Source organism: Manis javanica, chromosome 11, assembly GCF_040802235.1.
Source record: "Manis javanica isolate MJ-LG chromosome 11, MJ_LKY, whole genome shotgun sequence".
NCBI lineage: Eukaryota > Metazoa > Chordata > Mammalia > Pholidota > Manidae > Manis > Manis javanica.
Genome location: NC_133166.1, coordinates 37096527 through 37110520, shown reverse-complemented (window position 1 = coordinate 37110520; position 13994 = coordinate 37096527). Strand labels below are relative to the sequence as shown.

The 13994-nt window shown below is 53.4% G+C and overlaps 1 protein-coding gene across 17 annotated transcripts in view; it reads left to right on the top strand.

Annotated features, from left to right (window-relative positions):
- Positions 1–12656, top strand: part of PLEKHA7 (pleckstrin homology domain containing A7) — a 199901-nt gene extending 187245 nt beyond the window's left edge. For 10 of the 17 annotated variants that reach the window (XM_073216265.1, XM_073216275.1, XM_037026918.2 and 7 more), the window contains 7 exons: positions 640–743; positions 1360–1560; positions 4393–4548; positions 6649–6782; positions 7683–7825; positions 9385–9492; positions 11304–12656. In XM_073216265.1, the coding sequence (XP_073072366.1) occupies positions 640–743; positions 1360–1560; positions 4393–4548; positions 6649–6782; positions 7683–7825; positions 9385–9482 (836 nt within the window). In that variant the 3' untranslated portion in view covers positions 9483–9492; positions 11304–12656. The other 7 variants (XM_037026922.2, XM_073216264.1, XM_073216263.1 and 4 more) reach the window with 6 other exon arrangements.
- Positions 12657–13994: the final 1338 nt, after the last annotated feature.

Here is a 13994-nt window from a genome sequence, read left to right as displayed (position 1 = left end):
TCAGTGGGAATAAATACTACCAAATCTAAGGTGGTTCGGTTTTAATTCCTTCAGTCTCATTGCAGTTTCTTACAAAACACCTAGTAGAGTGCCTGCCTATTATGTAGTTAGTGCCCAATAAATGGTTGGTGCCTTCTTTCCTTCGTTTACTTAATTCACTCATTCAGTCAGTTGGTCAACCAGGCTTTGCGTGCTAGTTGGACAGGTATGTGGGCAGTGCTGTAGCCAGTGAACATACTGAAGAACCTAGGGGATAACTGACTCTGCCTGGGGCATTTGAGAAGGCTTCTCACAGGCAGGGCATCCAAGTTGCATTATGCAGGATGCATAGCAGTTTATTCGGAAGAAGGGATGAAGGGCGATCCTTTCCCTCCATCCTTTCCACCTGCCAAGCAGCCCAGGTGTGCATGTGAGGGAAGATTAAAGCCGTCCACAGACCTGCAGGAACACTGTCCCCCATTAGGGAGATACCCCAGCTGACCCCCTCTTCTACTTTGGAGCCTTGGGGAGAAAGAAGAGTGGGTGTTGGCTGGGCCCCCATGGTCCCCTCATGGAGTGGGAGATGACTCGGGGGACAGGGGGGCTGGTGGCCTGTCCACTCCACCACAAAAACACTTGAATTTCTCTTTCCTCACTAAGGGCTCTCGGGATCCACATCAAGGCTCCAACAGTCGTCCACCATTGCTCCCTACGTCACCCTCCGGAGGGGTCTGAGTGCCGACAGCAGCAAGGTGACCCTCCCCGTGAGTGGCCTTGAGATGTTCTCAGAGGGCTCACTGCTCTCGCCCTCACAGAGGGACAGGCTTGAGGGGACGGTGACTGGTGATCCTGCGAGCCCTGGTGATGGCCTCTGAGATGACTGCTGCCCCTCCTGAGCTCAGGGGCCCTGTCACCATGTGCTCAGGGATGCCTTCCCCACTGCCCACCAAGAAGGGCATGGCACTGCTCTCTCCATTTCCTGAGGACCACCCACACCCAGTTTTCTCTCCAGCCTGTTAGGCTCACAGGAGGGTGCCCAGGAAGACTGCATCCTGAGTTCTGGCTCTATTACATGCAGCATGTGTGTGTGACTGAACAGGCCTGGGCCACAATGTGTCTACAGAATGGGGTGCTGCCCAGGGAACCCCTGAGGGCCAGGGCATCATGTCCATGGCTGTGCTTAGAGGAAGTAGTTCTCCATGGCCAAGAGGAGCCCAGCGAGAGAGAGAGAGAGAGAGAGAGAGAGAGAGAGTGTGTGTGTGTGTGTGTGTGTGTGAGAGAGAGAGAGAGAGAGAGAGAGAGACAAAGAACAGGAATGCAACCAGCAGGATGGCCCCCCTGTGGCTCCAGCCCTGCTGTTCTGTCTGTCCTGCCCCCCAGAGACCCAAGAGTGCCTTGGAGCGCCTGTACTCGGGGGACCACCAGCAGGGCAAGATGAGTGCCGAGGAGCAGCTGGAGCGCATGAAGCGCCACCAGAAGGCGCTGGTCCGCGAGCGCAAGAGGACGCTGAGCCAAGGAGAGAGGACGGGGGCGCCCTCGCCCCGCTACCTCACCCAACTGCTGCCTGGAGATCTCAGCTCAGTATGTTAGGAGGGTCCAGGCAGGCGGGGCTGGGGCAGAGAGCAGGACTTCCCCGACTCCCCAAGCGCAGCACCTCACACCCCTGAGAGGGTGGCCTCTTGACCTCCATGGTTCAGAGAACGCCCCACGGTCTGCCTGTCTATAAGCCAGGTTGCACGTGACTCGGTCAGAGGAGACCCAGTATCAGAGCAGGAGTGAGGGTGTCCTGGCAGGAGCCTAGGAGCCAGGGAAAGCGTCCAAAGCTCCGTCTGTGAGCCGAGCTTGAGACAGACCTTTGTAGGCATTTGGAGGGTCTCAGGTGAATCTAGGACTTGGGATGCAGGCTCAAGGAGTGGAGGAGTAAGATGGCGACCTAATTTGGCGGGGATGAATGCAGGCCAACCAGCCTCCCAAGCCTCTGAGTGGATGCCCTGGGGGCAACGGAGCACAGGGTCCTGCCCCCACAGTCCTGAGGGCTGGTCTTCACAGCTAGTGGTGCTGACAAGCTGCAGGGTGCCCAGGAGAGCCAGGGAAGCTCTGCTGCCCCCTTGTGGTGCTTCCAGGCCCTGCACCCTGCCCACAGTCGCCTTAGGTCCCTTTTGGAAACATTCCATTTGACTTTACCCTGTTGTTTGAAATTAAACGTTTCCCTAGACCTCTAGCCTGACTGTTCTTTCCCTAATTCATTGCACAAGCTCTTTTGCTTTTAGTATTACCGCTCATTGCCTCTCTAATCCTGCCTGATTGTGTTTACAGAAGCTTCTAATTTGCATTGAACATTCTCTAACTAGCCTGTGCTCTTTGTTACCAGGCTTGTATTAGCAGCTCTTGTTTCCATAGCCTAGCGAGCACTCCTTTGTGTGACTCACTTGTCTGCTGCCCCCCTGTGCAGGCCTACTGACTCATAATTCACTTATCCCAAGGCCACCCCACAAGGCTGAGCCAACTGCTGCCTGAGGGTCAGGGTCATTGGCAGAGGTCTGGGCATTATGAATTTATAAGGTCCATGCCTCACACCTGGACAGTAAACACAGACTTCAAAGACTGCATATTTCAGTAAATTCTACCAGGTCTAAGGTGGTTTGGTTTTAATTCCTTCAGTTCCATCACAGCTTCTTATGGAAAACATTTTGTGTTTGTAGTATTTAAGTGACCTGAACAGATAGCAGAGATACTGTATCTTGTGTTCTGCATTTAGAGGGCCTCCCTGCAGCTCTTAGCCTAGACACCACAGGGCTGAGACCCAGGACACTCATATTCTGAGAAGCTGCAAAGCCAGGATCTTTTTATACTTTATATGCAAATGTCATGCTGGGTAACATTGATCTTTTCCAACCTGATGTCTCAAATGTAGAAAGGTTACCTAAACATCATAACTTGAATACCTTGTAATTTTTCTTTTAAAAAAAGGCTCCTGTAAGTCTCTGCAGCAGCGCCAATAAACGTGTTGCTTAATGATGGTGGATTGGCGTGGTTCTTCCCCAGGCAGCCTCGGAGCGTCTACTGGGGTTTTCTTTGTTTGTTTGTGGAAACAATCAGGCTGGGTTTAAATGAGGACTTGTCTCTTTTTGGGGCATTTGTGAGCGTGTAAGAAAAATGTACGTTTTCTTTGTGAATCGTTAAATTCTTCATCCCTGAAACTTCAGCTGCCCGAGCCTTCCATATTATAATTGGAAACCATCAACTAAGAACGATTACATTGGTTTGGAGTCAGTCTGGAGAGCTTGTGCATGAATGGGTGAAATGTGCTGATATGGCTATGGTCTTGGGGCTTTGGGGCACTTGAGAGAGCATCAGTGGCAGTCATGACCTCTTGGGGCTCCGAGAGGTGGATGGGGTGAGAGGAAGTTGGTGACCGGGGTGGGGAAGCATCCACTAGCTTCTGCCCAGGAGAAGAGTGGCTCTGAGCCTGGTCCCTACTTGCATCAACCTGCTCAGCATCAAAGGTCTGTGAGGACACAGGCCGCAGGTGATGAGGAAGACCACCACCGAGTGGCACAGTTGTGCTTGGATCTCATATGGCCAGGTTATATTTTCCCTCTGAAGGGACGCTTGTTACAAAGTTGGTACTAAGGTACAGCCTTGGAAATGTTGCATTTGATAGAGCATTTCAATTTTACATGGCTTTGTGGGTTTTTTTCTGAACTTAAAACATCTTCCCCAAATAGATGTCATGGTATACAACAGTTCATGTCTCACTGGCCCCAAGCTGCTCCTGCTTGGACCTTCCCAGCCCCTCCATGGTACAATATTTCCTACCCCTAAGTGCGTTCTGTTGGGAGTGCCCACTAGGCAGGCTCTTGGCTAGTCCACTTATCAAAGCCTCAGAGGGCTTTTTTCTTTCCCATTATTTCTGAACTGGGATGTACAGCTCCTGAAACAGAAAACCTGTAAGCTCTGGGACAGCAGAAGGGGCAAATCCCTTCCCTGGAGCTGTGTCCCAGGTTGTTTTAGGGTCACCCTCTTGGACCCGGGAGCCTCCTCTATCCTGGGGGACCATTATAAGTCTGAAGTCATGGGTCTTAGAACTGTACCTTGGAGGTGCACATTTGAACCCTCTGGGGGTCTAGATCAAAGAAATCAGCAGTTGGAATCAGGCCATATAAAAGGGGCAGATGCCTTGTTCTCCGTTACATAGAGTCCACAGCGTGTAGCAGGGACCATCTGTGTCACAAACTGCTGCCTTGTTTTAGAGATGAGGTTGTGGTCCATGGTCACACAGCCTTTCCCTAATGGGTCACAGGCCCATTTTCCCAAGGCCCCCAGTGTCTGCAAGACTCATCCGAAAGGAGACAGGCATGGCTCTTCTAGCAGTGAGGAAATGACTACATAACCCTCTTGTTCTGTTGCCAGTGGAAGCGTGAGCAGGACTTTGACCTGCAGTTGCTGGAACGGGCCATGCAAGGGGAAAGAAAGGACGAGGAGAATGGCTGGTTGAAAGTGCAGGCCATGCCTGTCACTGAGCTGGACCTGGAACCACAAGACTATGACTTGGACATCAGCAGAGAGGTGAGGGCAGGGGCGCCCAGGAGGCATGGCCGCCAGGCTCGCAGCCTGACCAGCCCTCCCAGTGGCCTGGTGGGTGTCGTCCTGTGTGGGGACAAGGCTCAGCTTCCATGCAGCCCAGGAGACTTGATGAATAGCAGCTTGAGACAATAAAAGGAGCCCAGGTTCAAATCTCTTTTTCTGTCATTTGGGCCAAGTCATTTGACTTACCCGGGCCTCGGTTTCCTCACCAGTGAAGTGGGTTGTGGTGAGGACTAAGTGACTCAGCATGATGTCCAGAGGACCAGCAGATGATCAGAAAGCCATGAGCACAGGGGCTGGCACATAGTAGGCACGTGATGAAGTGGTTGTTAGGAAATGTTCCCTGGAAAATCAGGGGATGGTCTTGTAACAGGCCAGTCAGGCGGACTTGGGCAATCAGACTTGATTGGTGGTGGGGAGAGGGGGACAAGTTTGAAAATCACAGGCAAACCTGCGGGCATAGTTCTGTTATGAATTCCTTTGGCGCCCTCTGGTGGCTCAAATGCATCATGACCAGGCAGGCCCTGGAAAGCAAGTAACCTGATCGCTCTATTCCAATCAGCAATTTCTCTTACCCAAGGGCATCAGAGGGTGACAGACTCAGAGTTGGCTGACACGTGTGGCCTCCTGTGGCCCTATATTGTACCATTTGTAAGCTCTGTAGAGCAACATCTATGGCTGTTTGGTTTACCTTTGTACACCTAACACAGTCCTGGCACATAGTAGGTGCTCTGTAAAATATCTGGTGAATGACAACTGTTGAATGAAGTGTACAGTGGCCCACAGATACCCCAAAAACATTGGCGAGGACTGGCCTTCCCTGAAACTGCATGAGAGGAAATGCTCCCACTACATGAAGGATAGATTAGCGGGTGTGGACATACCGGCTCCTGTGGAGTTGCTGAATTCTGGGGTCAGCTGGAGCTCCAGGGGTTAATGTGGCCAGTCCCCTGCCCTCATACCTTTTCCCTTTGGCACCTCTGAAATATCCAGAGGTCTGTGCTGTCTCAGATATACAAACAAGGCTTCTACACCCTACCTGGGCAAAGGAAGTGCGTTTTACAGTGTCCTAATTGGCCTGCCAGCCTGGGGGGAAGTCCTTATCTCTAACCTAAATCCCTCTTGCTACAATGTAATCTATTTCCTTCCCCTCGATCTGCCCTCATTGGAAATAATAGAGAAGGGCTTATTTCTTGCCATCTTTTGCCAGAATAAAAGGTGTGCATGGGTTTAAATTCAAGTCCAGATTTGCCCTGGGATTGCATTCAGCTTATTTTTAGAAGCTTCAACCAACCTCATTTTAATGTACTATTGCACAAGGAGGAAGACATTTCCTAGGGTGTGCAAAAGTTGCCTTTTAGCCTTGTTAGCCCCTGTGAGATTTCACCAAGCTGAGATTGCCTCTGGTTCATGTGAAAGACTGATGGGAAGGAGTTGGGTCATTTTTTCTTGAAAGTGATAGAGACAGCATGGCTTCCTCCCGTCTACATCCAAGCGGCTTTTTGTAGGGACAGAAAGCACTTTCATTTCCTTTCATCCACCCAACCAGCCACCCAGCCGAGGAGAATTTGTGGAAGGGCTGCTAAGTGCCAGGTCCCTGCACTAGACAGAGGAGAGAGAGACAGAAGATGAGGGAGGAGTGGTGGCAGAGGGTCGGGGAAGGCTCCTGGAGGTGAGGTGGGGAGGCTGAGCAGGAGTCCCGGGAGCAAGAGGACCAGCATCCCAGGCAGAGGCCGCATAGTATGGCTGGAGAGGTCGGCAGGGGCCAGGTCTCCCTGAGTGGGCATTAGGAACGGTAATTTTTATCCTGAGCGCTCCTAGTTCTCAGGTCTAGTTCTTTTGCCTTCCCCATTTTCTTCCTTCGGCCTGTAGGTGGTTGTCTGAGGTGGTAGAAAGCACAGGGCTCTGGAGTCAGACCCAGGTGGAGATCCTGACTCCACAGAGGACTGCTGCGGTGGTCTTAGTGAGCTGCTTACCACTGAGGGCTCTGCACGTCCTCACGGTGGGGGATGCTGCAGGGGAGCAGGTCCCAGACCCAGACATCTGAGGCTCCCTGCCACCACCTCCTGGTCCTCTCCTCAGCTGGCCAAACCAGAGAAGGTCTCCATACCCGAGCGTTACGTGGAGCTGGATCCTGAAGAACCACCCAGCCTTGAGGAGCTGCAGGCACGGTATCGCAAAGCTGAAAAGATCCGCAGCATTCTCGCCCGGTCCAGGTCAGCCCTTAAGCTGCCCAGGTCCTGATGGCCTGCTGGGCCCGACCCTGGGGGGTCTCAACTGAACGAACCCTGGGCCAGGCATGTTAGGGTGTATGTTTTGCCAAGCCTCCGACTAAGGTAAACCCTACTCATTGGAAGGGGCAGACTGGCTCTTAGCATGTCACCAGCAGATCAGTGAGGAAGCCCGCCTGGGTCATCTGGGAAATGCTGAACCACTCACAGAGGGCCGTCCTGGGCTTGCGCCCCCAAATCTGTCTGCCATGACCTTGGCAAGTGTGGGAAGTGGAGCCAAGCGTGGCAGTGATGTGGACACAGCTGGCGATCAGCCCTGAGGACAGGCCTCCCAGCGTCAGGACCTGTGCTCCCTCACACAGACCGCTAGACCAGAGCCAGGAGCCCAGCCTTGTCCTGAAGTGTCAGAGGCCCTGTCCGTTTCTCCGGAGGCCAGGATGGGACCCCCAGGAAGTGGCTTCCCTGCCCTTCAGTCTCTGTAGCTCCAGAAACACAAACCTGCTATTTCAGGGCCTCCCTTTCAGAGCAGGTTAGCCACTTCACATCTAGATTTAACTGGAGCCTAGAGCTGGAACTCTTGAGGTCTGTGATACCCCAAAAAAGGAACACAGGGTGTTCATCAGTGATGGGCAGCGGGGCCCATGCCACCCTAGCCCTGCCAGGTGGGGCCTCAGGGGCTGCAGGAGCAGATGAGGACCTAACACACTGCTTAATTCCTGTGTGCCCTGGGTATTTAGGGAGAAGCATGTACACCTTTGTCTAGGTAGAAAGTGCACCATTTTTATCTGATGTCCTCCAAATGAGTGAGTCAGGGAGACCCTGCCGTCCTGAGGCGGATGCCTGTGGGTGGTTAGGCCCACAGCCTGCTCTCTGGCCCTCCCGCAGCATGTGCAACCTGCAGCCCCCAGCAGGCCAGGACTGGAACAGCGTGGCCGACCTGGACTCGCAGCTGCAGGAGCAGGAGCGCATCATCGACATCTCCTACGCGCTGGCCTCCGAGGCCTCCCAGCGCAGCAAGCAGGTGGCAGGTGAGGCCGTGGATGCCAGCCTCTAAGGCAGGTCTTGCCCACTGCTCCTTGGGCCCAGAGCCCAGCATGGCTGGTCAGGGAATCAGCGGAAACCCAGGAGTCAGGCTTGGTAGTTGAAGGCCTGTCCCGTGAGCATCCAGGCCTTGGAACGTGACGTGCGGCAGGCCAGGCAGTGGGGGAACCGGCGCTCAGGAGTGCCAGAGGAAGGAGGTTTGGGAGAGGGTGCCTCTGGCTCATTCTTAAATCTGGGAGTGCTGCTGCTCTCCAGTGTGCTCTGAGACTGGGTTAAGAACAGGTTTTTGAGGCCCCTGAGCTAAGGGGCCAAGGCCAAGGTTTCTGGCCTCAGGAGGAAGGGGCCAGGAAAGCCATTGGTGCTTGGGTTTCTTGCTGGGGCAAGGCGGAAGCAGGCCCCTCTGATGACCCAGGACCCATGGCTTGGTCACCAAATCAGAGCCACCATCCACCTTACCAGAGAGGCCTGTGCTAGAACGCAGGACTCAGGAAGTGGGACTTAGCTGGCCACTGGGAAAGATAACAGTTAGGATGTGGGGAGGGTGGGTGCTTAAGTGTGTGTGTGTGCGCACATATAAAAAAGCTTTCTCAGCCAGCAGGTGTCCTGGCTGCCCCCTCCACGCACACCTTGCTCCCCGTGTTTGCCCTCAGTCCATTTAGTAGTGCTGTTCTCCCCAGGTGCAGAGGCCACTGTGTGTCTAGACGTTGCTCTCAGCCAGGTGTGCTCCAGGCCTTCTAGAAAAAGGGTGGTCGTAGAGCCTGAAGTGGTGTCCCGGCCCCCACTAGTCCTCCAGTCCCAGCTGAAGGGTCTAGAAGTGACCAAGGGTGGAGCCTGCTGGGCCCTGAGGTGACTGTCTGTGGGGAGTCTGGTCCTGGGAGCACAGCTTTAACATCGTGTCGAGAAACTATGGGAGCAGCAGACACAGGGAGGCCTGTACTCTGTCCCCTGTCCTACTGCACAGAGTCCCTGGAATCCCTGCTCTCCTGATTGCCTTGAGGACATGCGAACGGGCCGAGACCCGGTCACTGTGGCCTTCAGTGGCCAGGGAGACAGATGGCTCACCCAGACCCCTCCTCCTACTAATCCTGGGAGCTCCTTGCAGCCACCTCAGCAACCCTGAGCTTCTCTACATGTGGAGGGCTTTGTGGGGGGTCTTCCCACCATAAAGTGCCTCTTCTCTGACCTGTGCTTTCTCAGCCTGTGTGGACCTGTTGTCCTCGGCTTTCTTGCCATCAGCTGAGACCATGCCCAGACTAACAGCCTGTGGTCACCCGGCAGGGTCCCCCTCACTCCCCCGCTGAGTGGCTGCCTTTGCTGCAGCCTTTTCTCACTCTTGCCTCACTTCACGTCTGAGCCATGTCTGGTAGCTGTGTGGCAGTCCCAACCGGGCCCCCACCAGGCTACAGAGTCGTGCCTCCCCAAGCTCAGGCCACCAGCGATGGGCAGCGGGGCCCATGCCACCCCAGCCCTGCCAGGTGGGGCCTCAGGGGCTGCAGGAGCAGAGGAGGGGCCTAACACACCGCTTAATTCCTGTGTGCCCGTCTAGCACAGCAGCTGGCCCTCCCGCCTAAAGGCCCCCTGTCCTCCAGGACGGTGCCACCTTATCCCCCCTTAAGCAACGGACTCCACTACACCTTTGTCTAACACCTTCCAAGTAAGAGCCCTGCCTGGTGTGGCCCCTCACCTGGTGCTGAGCATGCCCCCCTCCCTCTGCTGCTGGGGTGATTGCTGACGCTTCCTTCCACTGGCAAAGCGGCCGCTGGGGAGACACCCGCCCCCCCTGGGCTGGTAGGCAGTGCGGACTGATGTTTTTTAGGTGGTCAATCTTCAGTGGCTCTGACACAGCAGAAACTGGGTGAGCCAAGCCCCCTGCCTCCCTGAAATCTCGGGCCCCTCCTCACCGGCTCTCCTTCCGCAGGCCTACAGCGCCCCAAGGACTGGTGCGAGCTGGGCTGCCAGATGGGGGCTTGGCTTGGGGAGGTCGGAAAGAAGAGAGTTAGATCTCAGCCTCTCAGGACTTTGGCCAAAGAAATCAAAGAACTGGAGGATTAAGTCCAGTTTTACAGATGAGGACACTGGGGCCCAGTGAGGGGATGGGGGCTCACCGCATGTCACTCGGAGTTGGTGTCAGAGCAAGGACAGCACTTCCCTTTTTGTCACTTGAGTACTTCAGGGGGAAAGGAAGGGAAGCTTCAGGGGGTGGCTGCCCAGGACAATCTGGACAATCTGAAATTGGTCCTCAGCCATTCAGAATGTTCTGGCACCGCCTCTTCGAAGTCCTCCCTAGCCAGGCATCAGTGATGAGAGGCAGTGTGGGACTGGGGAGGGAGCAGGAGTCAGGAGGCCCCGTGTCTGGCCCAGTGTGTCTACCTATGGCTGATGCTGGCGTCCTGCTGTGTGCCAGCCACGGTACTAAGCGTCTCCTCTGATCCACACAACTCTGTGAAGATATTCACGTCCATTTTACAGATGAGGAAAGAAGCTTAGAAATCTTGGGGAACTTTCAGAAGGAGTTGCAGCTGTAAGTGTCCAAGTCTGGGTTCGAGCCTCCTGGGGCAAGTTCAGAGCCTTTGTTCTGGACCCCTCACTACCCACGGACGGACGCATCTGGGCCCCTGCCAGGAGCTCTCTGTTTTTGGAGAAGGGAGTGAAGTGAGGGATGGAGAGCGTCTGTGAGTTGGGTGCGGGGCACAGGTTTTCGGCAGGTGCCCCCCAGCCTGGGCACTCTGCGAGCCTCTCCAGCCTGAGCGAGGAAGGAAAACAGCAGCTGCCTGGGCCAGGCTCTCCGGAGGTGTGCAGTGCAGACCCCCTGGCTGAGGAGCCACAGGGAGCTGCTCCTGCCGGGTCCTTTGTGAAGTCCACAGGGACCTGCCAGAGCCACAGTAGGGTGTGTGGCTTTCTTCTGGAGCTCTGAGCGTGGTGTCCCTGCCAGGCCACAGAGACGCAGGGGACAGGCTCTGTTCCTCCCCACTTCTGGTGCCCGCGGGGCTGTGAGATAGGCCTTTAATGCTCTTTTCAGAGCATATCCTCATTTCCTCCTGTCTCCACACCATTCCTGTTAGGAGGTGGGCATGCTCACCCTGTTTTTAGATTAAAAACACGAGGCACATGGAGGCTGAGAGAGTTATCCAAAGTCACTTAGTGAATTAAGGGCAGGGCCAGAACTGGACCCCAGAGTCCTCTTTGCTCAGGCTTTTGCTCCAACAGAGCAGGGACCCAATCTAGGGTCCAGCATGTATCTGGGAAATTCCTAGAAATATTGGGGTGGGGCTGAGCACCCATGAGTCCTAGAAGCCAAGGGACCCCAGCAGCGGCCGCATTGCCCCAGCTCTCTGCTCTGCCTGTCTCTGCCTCATCAGCCTGCCATCTCTTGTCACATGTGTATGCAGACATACCCTCTGCCTGCTCCCCAGATGTGGGCTGGAGGCCTGCCAGTCTCTCATGGTCTCCTGTGCTTTTTGCCAGCCCAGGCAGTGACTGATCCGTGACCCAGCATGCAGAGAAGAAGTCTGAAGCCAGGGGCGCAGTGAAAGAAGTTTCCTCTGAGAAGATTGATCTTCCTTCCCCTAAGGACACTCCTTCCAGCTAAGCAGGAGTTCTCGCTGCAGGAGGAAGCAACCCACCCACTGTGGGGTGTTCACCACAGGGCTAGGTCCTGACAACCCTGCACCCCACTTGTTTTAGTTCAGGCTTCTTTTTACAAATGACAGAGGCACTTTTGATACACACTGTAAAATACACTGTATTTTAGAATCAGAATATATTTTATAATGTTCACCTCAAGGGCTGAGTGGCTGGAAAGGTGAGGATGCAGGATTCTGGAGTTGCATGTACAGATTCAGGTTGCGTGTGGGTGGTAGGTGTGGGTGGGGGGAGAAGGGCAGGGCAGGCAGAGGCCAGCCCAACATCCGATAAACTCAGGTGAAGGTTGGATTTGAGACATGCTTTCAGTGGATTCCAGCTCTGCAGAGTGAAACTCCGCTGGGCTGGCAGGTGCAACCCAAGCTGTGCCTTGGCCCCTGGGTTTGGTTGAGGGGCAATGGTGTGTTCAAGAGCTTTGGGTCCCAACCCACCCAAGAGGTTCTCTCAGCAAAGGGCTCTTATCTGGTGGGGGGAAGGGGGAAGGCAGTTGGCTTTAATTAAAAAAACAAACAAAACACCCCTTTGAAATACAGAAAAAGAGAGAGGAAGCACCTTTTATTGTATCATAAGCAATAATCTTCATACTGGGTGGCATCTACCTAAAAGCCCCTGACTGTACATGAGACTGTGATGGGAATCCTGGGACCTTCGTTGCCTGTCCTGTGAGAACCTAGGTCAGCCTCCCTAGGACTTGGGTCTGGTGGCAGGAGGGCAGGCAGTGTGCCCCACCATGCCCGATGGCCAGCAGCCAGCAGGGCCACAGTGGCAATACTGACTTGACTTCCAGCCTAAAATGATGAGGGAGCTGCCAAGCCAGGTGCAGTGTTGGTGGCCCTTAAGTCATGAGTTCATAATATTCTGCATACAGAAAATGATGTTTAGAAGGAAAGAAAAGAAAGCTCCATTGGGTGGAGCCACACTTTAAATGAAAATTTGTCTTTGACTTTGGTCAGAAAAAGTATCTTGAATATATTTAGAAGTCACCATCTATTTTTAACCAACTCCATATGCTGTCGGTATCAACTTCATGACACTTGCCAAAATAAGATTTTATTTTTGCCTTTATAAGATTTTGTTGGAAAAATGAAAATATTTTGCAAGGAAAAGTTAATTTAAATAAAAGTGTAATGGTTTGCAAAAAAAAAATGTGATGTACAGATTAAAATATTAGCCTGATATGCTTCCTGCTTCTTGCTGGCTATGTTCTCATGAGTGGCCTTTGTTAGGTGTTTTTTTTTTCCATTTCTTTGGAAAATCCCCAGTGGCAGCTCTTGATTCTGCTTGTGTTCAACTATGAAAAGTTCCTGCAGATGACAGTTCTTTGACACTTGATTGACTTTGGCGGCCTGGGGAAGAAGGCCTGTGGTTTTGGGCCCTTGGCTGGGCTTCAGTAGCTGCTCAGGGTGGCCGCCTACCTCACTCCACCCCTGTGGAGGGGCTGTGGACTCCCGGGTGGGGCTGGCTTGGCAAGCAGAACTGCAATCCAAGACAGCAGGAAGGATGCCACGGGCCCCCTTCCAAACCACAGGCCGCCGGCTCGTTCCAATGAGGTGCATTAGTGACGGACCATTGCAAACTGGATTTACATTTAATTCATTTTGACTTGTGATGTATGCTTAAAACAGAAGGCAGGAGGCCAGTTCAGTTCAGGGACGTGTGTATTTCCAAGTCTGTTGTTATGGCAATTTTTCTCTATTGCCAAGAAGAGCACCCAAGGTTTAAAGTGACTTTCCAACTATTTAAACTGGGAAAATAGATCCCAAGGCATTCTGAACAGGGGATGCCGCTGCTTTCTGAGCTACTGATCTCTTTTGAATTTTAAAATAAATGACAATACCCAGTTTTAAGCATTATATGGAGATATCTCTGTAACAGATGAAAGGGGGTGAGTGGAAAAGATTCCTCCATATTGAATGCAAAGGCCAAGGGAAGGTACAGGAGGCAGTGCCTCCCCTACAAAGGGTGGCCATGTGTAGACATTTTCTCAGTGAAAACATGTCAGTCAGTTCCTTACTGTTGGTCTCAGTTTTCATTTCACACATACAACCCTGTGTAGGAGAGAACATGGCGACTTTTCTCTCCAGTTCCAGCTGGGAGGAGGAGGGGTCGCCTGTTCTGTACAAATCAGGTCCCAAACTTCAGTCTGCAGAGAACATGGCAGGCCCTCAGTCCAGACTCCATGAAGAACACTCACGGTTTGGAGAAGGCACACCCCAGACACCTCGTGTGTAAGCAGGCAACGTGGCTTGGCCCCCCTGAGAGGGCTCTGCCTGAGGTAAGATGGGGCCATCCGTGATAGCACTGACTCGCCAGGGAGCCTCCAGGCAGCGGGGACTCTGGGGAAACTCCATGTGGCCCAGTGATTCCAGCTTTGCTTCTTTACAGGGGACCACAGGGCCGGAGCAGATTTTTAATGATGGGATTGTGGTTGATAAAGGGGATATGAACATACTTCTGCATCAGTTTGCTGACATCCATTCCTGAGTTTTAACTTAAATCTGGGCTCAGGTTGAA